Below are 11,773 nucleotides of genomic sequence, written 5' to 3' on the forward strand. Positions count from 1 at the left end.
CTTTTGGTTATGAGACAGGAAATTGTGTTTGTGCGCGTGTGTGAGAGAGCGTGCATGTGTGTGTGGTCCCCGAAGTGGAAATCTCAACTTTTGCAGCTGCTGCAGTGTTTTAGTCCCCAACACCCACAACAACTTGCCAGAAAGCAGTCTGGTGCTGTAACGCACCAAAGAACTTTTAGTCCTTAAAGTTTTATGCAGATTAACATGGATGTATGAATATAATGGCTCCATAAAGTGGATTCAGCTGTTTAATCTAAAATCCCTAAATCCAACAGTTTTCTTCTTGGAATGGCTTTATTGACTCCTTTCCATCGCAAGTTGATATGCAGAGAGAAGTTCGAACCCGAACCCAAAGTGATGCAATGACAGATGAGAGAAATATCTGCTGTCAGTGCAACAGTATCTGCATCTTCAGCTCATCACGCCGAAACCTGCCTGTGCAGAGTTCCACAGTGACCTTACAGTACTGCTCATCTGGAAGCCATTTCAGGCACGGTATATATTCCGAGCTGACCGCTGACAGTGGGGTACCTGTCCAAATAAAAAGTAAGTGTATCCAGTGTGCAAACCCCGAAAAGAAACGTTGACTTGAACCTTGCGAATCTGGATTCTTTCCATGCACGACTTTCCACGCCTGTTGTATCTCATCTGTTGGAGCAGGGGGTTAAGGGTCTGGGGATAGTAGCAGAAATTTAAATTGTGCAGCTGTGTTTTGTTTTATGACTTGGTAGGAAGCAGAATGGCTCTGCTGAGGTGTTTTTTTAGCTTCTCTGGTGAGCTTCAAAGGTGAGCCTCCCCCCTCCTCCTCACTCTCCCCGGGGTCAGAGCGCCATAAATGAATGTCTGGTGGTGGGGACCCTGGGCCTCAGTGCACAAAAAGGTTTCTATGTGACTCAGTTTCAACAAGTAAACACTCGGACACACTAAATAATCTCCAGACATGATATACATATGCGGTGTCCATGCAGCTTAAAAACCTCAGGGGAAGCCCTTTAAAGCTCCATATAAACTTTGTGAAAATTTTCAGCAACCCGTGAACCGAATATATCGGGTTGTTAAATATTACAATGTATCCCCTCTCCGTCCCCCAGAAAAACCCTCGATTATTCTCGGTAACAGCGTGATTATGTCATGATTCGAATGTGGTCGGATCACACCGTTGCATTCTTGGAAGATTGTAATCCCCCCTGGTTAAAGTCATTTATGTTCAGATAATTAAACTGTGGCAGAAGTTATACAGTGACTCAGCAGGAAATATTTCCCAATTAATTCCTGTTTGAGGCGGAAATCGATTAATAATATAATGTAATGTACTGTAAAGTAAACTCGTCCAACATAATACACAGTTTATATTATGTTACGTTACCATATGGTGGCTGTATATATCCAATATAAATAAATATGTATAAATATACATACTGGCGGTGTGGCTCCGGGGTTTAGAGTGGTCGTCCAAACATTTCTGGTTGGATTCCCGCGCTCCTCCGAGCCTGTCGAAGTGTTGTTGAGCAACATGCTGAACCCCTAACCGCTCCCCTGTTGCCGCAAAGTGGCTGCCAACTGCTCAAAGTTTATCCATGATGAGTCCAATGCAGAGAAATTATTTCTATGCAAGAAAAAAAATGCACACACATACAGTACATACACACAGCTGCAGTAGTTGAGAACATCCTGCAGCCACCATATATATATATTTATATCAGAAATGTTACATTATTTAATATTATACAAAATTAATCCTCTATATAGACATGTATCAATCCACTAGACATAGCATTACTTATTCATCATGCAGTCATTATACTAATATGCATAGATATACACACACACACACACACACACACACAACTGTACATATATGTGTGTGTGTGTGTGTGTGTGTGTGTGTGTGTGTGTGTGTGTGTGTGTATATATATGTTCGTATGAATATATTTATATCAAACAAATAAACAAATTGTAATTCTGATGAAGAGTCATTTTCTTGTTTAAAAGTCACTTTGGTGATAAAAGAAATTGTGCGTTTCTATCATATAACTCACTTAACTTGCAAAGAGAGAAGTGTTAGGGTTAGAGAGTTTGAGGCCAACATGTAGAGGAAATGCACAGAGACGAATGCTGTGCACACAAGTTCCATTTTCCATGATTTGCATTTTTTCAATTGTGCATATTTCATATCCCACATGCATTAAGAGCCTTGAAGAACGGGTGATAATATAACTGACGGTGGGCCCCTGACTGAAGCCAATCTCCTACCGAGTCAGCGGCTTTGACAGTGGGCAGCAGTCTTCAGCAGTCTCCTTTCTACCGGATGACATCTTGTGGTCACATCCCAGACTACAAGATACTGCAGTTGCTCTGTGGCTGCTCTTAAAACTGCAATAAATAAAAATACAGTGCTCACAAAAGCGTCGCTGGCTCTCTTGATTGTCTGCAATGAATATTTTCTGGACATACGAAAGTAGCAAGGGGACTGTAGATGATGAGTTCTTTGTTAGAGAAATACGTGAAAAAGATGTTGACATGTTGCACAAGAAGCCAATACGAATTTCATATAATCACTTCAATTCCATATTTTCACATAAAATGAAGGTCAGTACCCCCGTCTTGCAGTGATATTCATATCAAGAATGTAAGAATGAAAACACACACAATAAATTAACAAAAAATCTATTTTAGCTGGTGCTGTTACTGCTTGGGGAGATCTGGTGTCTCCCTTAAGCAGTCTCACCTGGTGTTTTTTTGTTTTGCACGCTTGTGTGTACAGTATTTTTTTAAAGACAAAAATACAGCTACTCAATGCAATATGGACTGGTTTAGAGATTTACTTTTAGCTGTAGTTCAGAAAAATTACAAACATAGGGGGGAAGATGTGACGCAGCTGAAATAACTAATCTATTTGCATCGTCTCCACACAAATATTAACCAGATCTTCCACTCCAGATCTGCTCCCTCAGCAGGCACCTGGGTGATTCAGACCTTGGGGCCACCAGGTGGAGCCAGATACTTCTAGCTGAGAGGGAAACCAGGCCTGAAGTGAAAGAGAATATGAGTAGGGGGCAAATAAATCCAGCTTCTTGTTTCCAGGAAAGGTGGCTGGCATCTGCTAATATCATGGGTGTTCTCTGAATTTCGCACTACAAGATATGTAAAGTGGCGGCACGATGGCCCAGCGGTTAACGCTTCGGCCTCACGGCGCTCGATTCCGAAAAGGGGACCTTTCTGTGTGGAGTTTGCATGTACTCCCGGTTTCCGCTGGGTTTTCTCCAGTTTCCTCCCACAGTCCAAAGACGTGCAGCTGGTTGATTGGAAAAAAATCGTGAAGAATGGTTGTTTGTCCATATATTTGGCCCTGCGATTGGCTGGCTAGCTCGCCAGTACGCTGCCTCTCGCCCGATGACAGCTGGGATAGGCTCCAGCATCCTTCGCGACCCTGAGTGCAGGATAAGCGGCAGACGATGGCTGAGATATGTAACGTAGTAGTCCTGGGAGCAGGGAGGGAGAGGAGGAAATAACAGGGTTCCAGGATTTATCAGATGGATCTCAAGATTCTAAACAGGACAAATAAACAAATCAAACAAAAAAAACAAAGGAGGAACAAGGTGTCAAAGTCGCCGTTGGATTTCGCGATCAAACCCAATGTTACCATGCGATTGACTCCCAAACCCTGTTTTAAAATACATTTTATTAAAACAAATAAATAGACATCAGAACATCATCTGAGCAATGCACGATAGCAAATAGATTTCCAGCTCACAATGACAACCCCTCAGCTGGAAAGACAAGTCATTCTACTTGACGAGCACTGAAGGAAAGACGCCGCCTGATGCTGTGAGAACGGGACAGCCACCCTAAAAATAGAAGTACGATAAACACGGCCCACCACGTCATCGTCTCACTGGCGGAATGAGAGTTGTCGTGAAAAGACGACCAGTTCAACACCCACTCAACCGCTGAGCGTCCTCTCCGGCCCCTGCCGTCTCACCAGGAATAGTTTTCATGCAACAGTTTACATGTTATATCATTTTTACGTCGGAAGAGACAAACGCATCCCGGACATTTAGAACCCGTTATGCCACATTCCCGTCCTCAGAAGTACGTGCCGTGTTTGGAGAAGATTCAGCCGACCGTGTTTGCAGGGTTATCCTGTAAAACCTCAGTTACGGAGACGGTCGATGCCGGGTTGTGCAAAAGTCTGATCAATAACCGCAGGGACGATGGCAACGGAAAGGTTCAGAATAGAGCAGGGTTATCTGTTTACAATTGAGATAATTGTGAAATATGACCGTAATTAATTTTCAAGAAACCAACTGATTAACAAAATGCTGAAAAATGATCGTTACCGCACACGTAATTAACGTTTACCATTTTTCATTTCCTACCTCTAAACCGATGGCTGCGGCTATATAACTTTATTACTACAGACGCTATTTATGTGCTAAACCAGACATTATCATCCCATTGTATATAACGTATTTTCTATAATCCATTCAGCAGTTTACTTACAGGCCCGTCTGTACACACACTCCAGTGAACTGGGCGTTCGAATAAATTTCATAGACGTCCATAATCTCTCGTCGGTTTTAGATTTGCTGCTATCTTTTGACCCTCGAGTCGAATTCCTTCCAGGGAGGAGACAGGAAGGGATGATCAAATGGAGGTGTAGTGCTTTCCAAAGCTGGTAAGTCTGATCTTCTCCGGCAGGATGATGTTTACCGAGTGCTCCAGCTCCTCTTGGCTGGCGCCGCCGGCCTCTCTCAGCAGGTGCTCCCTCTGCTGCCGGACCAGCTGGCTGTACTTGGCGTTGGCCAGCCACGTTTCGCACCGGCCTAAAAATATGATGCCGGTGGTGCCGAGGATGACCAGGCAAGTTAGCAGGGCCAGCATGCCGAAACACACCAGCTGGCCGTGGGTGACCAGAACCCCGGGTGGATGGACCGTTTCCTTCAGCGTGATCTTGAGCAGGTCTCTCTCCGGAGGTCTGAGCAACTTGTGAAAGGCGTGAGCGGGAAGGGAGTAGTGCTGCGGGGTCAGCGCAAACACCCTGTGGTCCACGGGCCTGGCGCCGACCATCTTGGACACCGGCTTTGGCCTGTGGCGCAGCGAGCACGTGGGACCCGCGAACCATTTCTGGCAATCGCACCGGAAAGTTCCATCGGGCTGATGGAGACAGTTGCCTCCGTTGGCGCAAGGCCCGCTGGCGCAGGCGGAACGGCTGCGACTTACATTACAAGTCGAACCGGCGAAGCCGTTCGGACAGACGCACAGGAAAGCCGGACCACGGTTCGTGCAGTTGCCATCGTTCATGCAGGGGTTGGGATGGCAACTGTCGACGGCGATCTCACACAGGTCTCCAGAAAATCCAGGGGGACACAAACAGGAAGAGGAGGCTACCGGGCCGTCCACGTCTCTGCACGTGCCTCCGTTATGACAAGGAGAGCTGGAGGACAGAACAGCATAGTGTCAACGTGGTGAAAATAGATTGGACTATCTGGGGTCGTACAGCTTTACCATGAATTTTTTATCGAGTGGAACTATCAGATGGGTTAAATCTCCCTTGAAGGTGGATTTTGTGGGGAGGAAAGCAAAATCATGATAGCTGGAATGCCTGCGGTGAGTGCCCTTTTTCCCTATTTTTATCCACTGCAGACAATACTTACTGTAGCTTTCATGGGAGAACTATAATCAACTCCCCAAGGTTAATGAAAGAATAAATTATCAGTTCAGTTCATTCTTGTGTCTTATTCAGCATTGGGAAAATAAGACAACGATAGCAGGAGTACCTTCAAACATAGCTGTTGTTGAATGTCACACAAAATGTGACATGTATATTTTGTCTCTGTCGTAAAGTAATCGCCTTTGTCATTTTTTCAAGTGCTTCAGAAAACACAAAAATCTGAACCATATGATGAATAAGGACTTTAATTAGGTAACAAAAAAAAGTAGTTTTTTGACTTGGGCAATTATTTTAAGAAGGTGAGGATATGTAATTTTACAGACTTTCCAAGGGTTAGTTGTTTATTTATGGAACTGTAATTAAATTAGGAAATAAAGATGGATGGATGGATGGATGGATGGATGGATGGATGGATGGATGGATGGATGGATGGATGGATGATTTACAGTGCAGATTTCTCCATTCTCAGATAACCAGGCTGATTAATATTTGATGCAATGCTATCATATAATTATAATTATAGTGTTGATTTTGTAAGTAACTTGTTGGGTCATATATGTAAATATACCCCCCATACACACACACACACTCACATATGAAAGGATCCCTGCAATAAATGCCCTTCATACACATATAAAGCAAAGCCAATCAATCCAGACAGGCTTCTATAAGTCAACGCACTGGAGATCAATATCCAACAGATCATGTTAATATTCTAATCCCCCACATTCTGTCTCTGCCCGTCTGAGGGATGACAGCTGTGGTGCTCCCACAACTTGAAATCCCAATATGGGCTTTGACGTGGCAATTGAAGCCGGAGTGCAATGCACGGAACGATGACGGCTTTTATACATAAATTGTATACTGTAATTGCTTCGGGTGGAGAGCTGTCACATTCAACAGCACTGAGCTGCAGGCTGTTGAATTATATTTGTGTCTTTCAAGTGGGTAACAAGGCCGCCTGAGCAAACATGACGGGGTACGGAGACGGCGGTCCAGAGTCAGCAAGCCGCACGCCCCCAGAGAGCCTCTTATATGCACCGAAGGGGATGGGGACGGATTCCGGGGATCAGCCCTGTCTGGAAAAATGCAAATGAACCAAAGGCTTCAAGGTCCTAAAGGGACACCCCATTGCTGAAACCAAGGCTGATTATTCTCTGCACAGAAGCGAGACAGGGGTAGATGCCCTCCGTTTCAAACCGTCGCTCGACTCACCATAAAAATGTAATAACGATACCGCTGTGATTTATCTGCCGATCATGCTGATCATGCCTTTACTTGAGTGAAATATTTCAACATGCGTCACCGAGCTTTTCATCGAGCGAGGCGACGACACGTTGATCGTCTCCAAGGATGCTGCTCTCCAGGAAAAATGAAAGCAAAAGTGGAGCTTTGACAACCGTCCAATTTACAAAATAATCCTATCTTAAATTCCCCCTGCTCTTCCTTTCGCGTCTGCTCTTGTATCCCATCATGAATGCACGATAACAACCTGGTATCTTCTCCCGAGTCCCTGGGCGTTCTCATTTTTCGGGTTCCCAGGGGCGTGCCTTGATCCACGGCAGCGTCTCACCAGGCATCCGCCATTGTTATTTCTATTAGGAATCTTAAATCTACCATTGTACAAATTCAACTATCAGCATTGGTAGCACTACCGTTACAATTAGTATTGGATCATTTGTTCCTCCCAACCGTAACACCACTTCTGTATCTACCACTTTTGCTTTCAATCTCTTGGTCAAAGCAAAAGGCCACATGTGTTTTCTACGTTGGGAAAAAGGCGGTTGTTTCCCGCTGTTGCAGAGTGCTCGCTCATTGGGTGACGCTGGGTTTCTGTCGATGATTTCAAAGAGTGTGATCCAGACTTGACCTCACAACTGGGTTGTGATTCAGCTGCGTATAAATAAAATTTGGCTCAACCCTAGATGGAGGCTCCGTCGTGATTTTAAAAGTGAAAGAATCCCAGCCGGCTATTTTCTCAACTTGCGTTGGTTGTCTTGTATTGGTCAAAGGGGGGCAGTAAAAAAAACACACTCCTTCTCGAAGCATCTTAGTGTGTGTATTGCAACCACTGTGTGTGGTTTCCATCGACCCTACAGCATCGAAAAAATACATTACATATTTAATTTCTACAATGTCATTGACAATTGTTATCTGAAAGGAACGCAAACAACTTCTTCCTCGTTAAAATCCAGAACAAACAAAAGATGGATCAATGTTTCCCTGGCTCGCTGCCTACAGTCGGCAAACGCTATTTTGGGACGCTTTCAAATCACCTCAAGAGAGTAACCAACACTTATCCGTGTCGGATTATTGATTATTGCTACTAACAAAATTAAGAGAAGCTGGTGGGCGTTTCTTTGCTTGGAAATGGAAAATGAAGCGAGGCTGGTACCCGTTTGCGTGACAGAGTTCTTTCTTCATCTGGCAGTTGTCCCCGGCGTAGCCATGGGGGCAGACGCACAGGAAGCCCCCCTCTCCTGTCTCGATGCAGGTGGCGTTCCCAGAACAAGGCCGAGATGAGCAGAGCCGGGTGTCTGTTGCAAGACAAACAGCAAAAAAAAAAAAAAAAAAAAGGAATAATGTTTTTAGATCTTGTAACCTCTGCTCGTCTCCAGCGCCTCTCTTGTTTTCTCCCCGTTATCCTCTGTCTGTATGCTCACTCACACCCCCCGCCACGGCGTCCTCTCGCTGTTACAAAACTAAGAACAACCACCGACAAGCAGCGGCCGATGCTCAAACAGAATACGGGATGAGTGCTCGTAAGGGGGTCAAATTGAGACGGGAGCGGGAAAATAAAAATCCTTTAACATTTTCCCATGCTTTTTGTTTTGCTGGAGGAGTAGAAACTAAAACCCGATGCAATGACGTCTGATTATGACTGATTAAATGGACATACTTTTAGCTTCAGGCCACGGTGGATCATCTTTCATGTCTTTACAGATGGTTTTAATACATGTCCTTTAACTGCCTTTGTCAACCTTCTCTAACTTCCCTGGCCTGTCTCCGAAATCCATCATCTCTCTTTCACTCCATGGGTCCCTGGGGCTCTGACTCACCTCCCAACCTCACCATATCCATCGGATCGTGTGTGTGTGTGTGGGGGGGGGGGGGCGGGGGGGGGGGGGGTTGCAACGCGAGCGGCGGTCGAAGCGTAATGAGGCTCACCTTGGTCACACAGGCTGCCCACCCAACCCTCGTCGCAGAGGCATTGCCAGGCTTTCTCGCACTTGCCGTGCAAGCAGCCGGGGAAAGGGACGCACCGGTCGCAGTTTTCTCCTTGCCACCCTGGTTTGCACCTGAAAAAGAGGCGCAGTCGTGCTCTATTAATACACCACACATAAAGATGTGTGTCTCCTCTATTCTATTGTGCAGGAATAGATTAGGATTTAATCATCACAATCCTGCCAGATACTGAATGCCACCATTACGATTCAGGAGTGGCTTTAGCCAGAGAAGCATTTAAAACTGGCTGGGTTTTTGCAACCCAAAGGTTTTTTTTTTTGTTTATTTTTTAACTTAATACCTTTTACTGTTGGGAGAAATGACTGATCTGGCTCTCAGCACAAACACAATTGTCAAACAAGAAGAAAAGGCAACACTGGAGGATCCGCTTGGCTTCGATGATCAGATTAATCAGACGTTTAAAGCTGGAGTGATTTATGAAAACAAGGTTTTAAAAAAAAAAACAAAAAAAAAACACTTGACCTGAACAGTCACCCACTGCACTCCGAGCTTCCCCCTACCTGCACTTCCCGGGTTTCTCACAGAACCCGTTTTCCGTGTTGCATCCTGCACCGCATCCCCAGCCTGCAAGGAGGACAGGGACAGCTGCGTGTCACATGTTTGCATCATAACCCCCCCAAAACACAATGAAACATTCATCCCGTCTCTCTCCTTCTCCTCCGAAGCGGCACAGGAGTTGCTTTCAGACCATCACATTCAAATAAGCCGATACCTTTGGCGACTCCGATCAGGACCGGGACCAGGACCAGGACCGCCACTGCGAGACGCATCGTCGTGTTTAGGCAGAATCCCGCTCTCTCCTGCAAACAGACGGAAAGAAACGGCTCAAGTCCAAGTGGGCGTCTGCCTCTGAGCCGGGGGTGGGGGGTGGGGGTGGGGTGGGGTGGGAGGGATCTTCTGCGTAAAAACAGGCAAAAAGTTAATTTTGTGAGAAAAAAAAGCACCCCTGAGGAGATCATTCGGTTAGAGGGTCTACAGGATGGGACACCTTTAGGAGACAGTTCGGTCTCCCGGTGCTGGATTTCCAGCCGGCGCTCCGAGAGCGACGCGTCTCCTTTACGCACAGGAATGTAGACAAAGGAGAGGCAGGTTCTTCTCGGATCTCCAGGTGTCTCCTAGCAGAAGCATCAGCAACTTCGACAACAAGCTCTCTGACGATCTGTCTTACCCTAGGTGGCACCGCGGCTCCGCGTCCAGATGGTCCAGGTCATCCTTGGCGGACGGGGTTTTGCGGCTTCTGACTGGACCGCTGCGTCTGCGCGGCGTCCCGCTGCACACACGCTCCTCCTCCTCTTTCTCCTCCACCTCCTCCTTACAGGAGCGGATGTCTGACCCCGGGAGACGTTACGTGTCTGAATTTAATAATTTCCAGCGTATGTGTGTGTGTGTGTGTTTGTGTGTGTCAGAGTGTGTGTGTGGGTGGGTTTTCGCAACTGACCCAGACGCTCTGGACAGAAAGTTAATGAAGCATCTAAAACTGCATTTCCTACTTTTTTTTTATTTTTCATTTTTTGGTCAATTTTACCAACACTTTATTTTCTATATTTCACACACACACACTCTGACAAACACACACACACACACACACACACACACACACACACACTGTTGAAAAGCTGAGCTATATTTTCATACTAATTTAGGCAGACTGGAGGAGTCTTTCAATACCCCCCCATTCCCATCCTGAGGGTTATTAAATGGCTTCCCCTCCACGGCCCCTGCAGTGCCTGCCGTACATAATAATGCCCGTCTCTATTTTTAGTCCACTTATTGCCGTCCACAGTCTCCCCTAATCCTACCAAGGAGCCGGGGGTTGTAATTACCAGCCCTCAAAAAGTGAATGACGCAGATTAAGGGGCTAATTGTGACCCGAGTCGATCACATTTAGACTTGCTCCTCTTCGCTCTCCATCTTAAATTGGACGTCTGCTGATCAGCGGTTTGAGATCTGAAAATGGGCGATACCAAGGTTATCCGTTTCCCACCCATCGGAGGTTATCTGGTCCCCTTTGCTTTTTATCTCCCTTCAAGCCCAGATGCAGTCTGTGCAAGTGGAGGAAGAGGGAGTTGGGGGCGGGGGGTGGGGTGGGGGGGAATAAGATCATTTTGTTTACGAACAGATGCTTCAAGCATCGCGGCTTGAAGATGTTATCTGTTGTCCAGCTGTCCTCGGAAGACTGCCCTGGATGATTCACGTCCGGCAGAGGTTTCTCCGTCCAAACAGGTGTGTGGGTTTGCGGTCTAGACGACAGGAGCGCAGGGGTCCCTGTGAATGCAAATCAGCAGCGAATCAATCTTTTATTTATTTCTTTCTTTTTCTGAAGAGAAGCCTTCATTCTCTCCGCATAGGATCAATCTACATTTAGCAGATGGGACAGACAGACAGAGAGAGAGAGAGAGACAGTAGGCATATGTAATAAACAGACAGAATGAGCCTCCTCAGATTCACTGAAATCCTTCAAGAGGTTTCCAGTCCCAGATTCCCAGGTTCAATTTGGTTCTTGTGTTTATTTCCGAACCTCCAGAGACGCAAGTCACAGCCTCCCCCACCGACCTAACAGATTACATCACTCACTCCTTTTTAATGAAACGCCTGGACTTCGTAAGAGCATTATTACAGTGAAGGAGTCATCCATTGATTCATCTTTTTCTTTCTCCCCAGAATCTAATATCTGATCTCGGGTTCTCTCCAGTCCAGTGTGCTCTGACAGGATGAATGGTTGGATGTCTCTTTATGTGGCCCTATGAACCCCGCCTTGCCCAATGACATCCAGGCAAGCCCCCCCCCCCCCCCCCTACCCTGACCACAGGATAGTCGGTAGAGAAAATGAATAAATGAACCTTTGGTTGAGGC

The 11,773-nt window shown here is 46.0% G+C and overlaps 1 protein-coding gene across 1 annotated transcript; it reads right to left on the reverse strand.

Moving 5' to 3' along the window:
- Positions 1-3,667: 3,667 nt before the first annotated feature.
- On the reverse strand, positions 3,668-10,218 carry dlk1 (delta like non-canonical Notch ligand 1). The gene is made up of 6 exons (XM_086154324.1): positions 10,089-10,218; positions 9,633-9,720; positions 9,421-9,484; positions 8,843-8,973; positions 8,070-8,211; positions 3,668-5,437 (listed from the first exon to the last, which is right to left on the reverse strand). Exons 2-6 carry the CDS (start codon positions 9,688-9,690, stop codon positions 4,648-4,650), a joined length of 1,185 nt encoding a protein of 394 aa, XP_086010450.1. The 5' UTR covers positions 9,691-9,720; positions 10,089-10,218; the 3' UTR covers positions 3,668-4,647.
- Between the last annotated feature and the right edge of the window lie 1,555 nt (positions 10,219-11,773).

Source organism: Fistularia commersonii, chromosome 1, assembly GCF_037954325.1.
Source record: "Fistularia commersonii isolate RoL2024-O1a breed Wild chromosome 1, RoL_Fcom_v1.0, whole genome shotgun sequence".
In the NCBI taxonomy this organism is placed as follows: Eukaryota; Metazoa; Chordata; class Actinopteri; order Syngnathiformes; family Fistulariidae; genus Fistularia; species Fistularia commersonii.

Coding starts and splice junctions, on each gene's coding strand:
- dlk1 (XM_086154324.1), bottom strand. CDS start 9,690: ATGCGTCTCGCAGTGGCGGTCCTGGTCCTGGTCCCGGTCCTGATCGGA. Junction 9,485..9,632: donor CCTGATCGGAGTCGCCAAAG/GTATCGGCTTAT, acceptor TCCTCCTTGCAG/GCTGGGGATGCGGTGCAGGA. Junction 8,212..8,842: donor GGGCAGCCTGTGTGACCAAG/GTGAGCCTCATT, acceptor GTCTTGCAACAG/ACACCCGGCTCTGCTCATCT.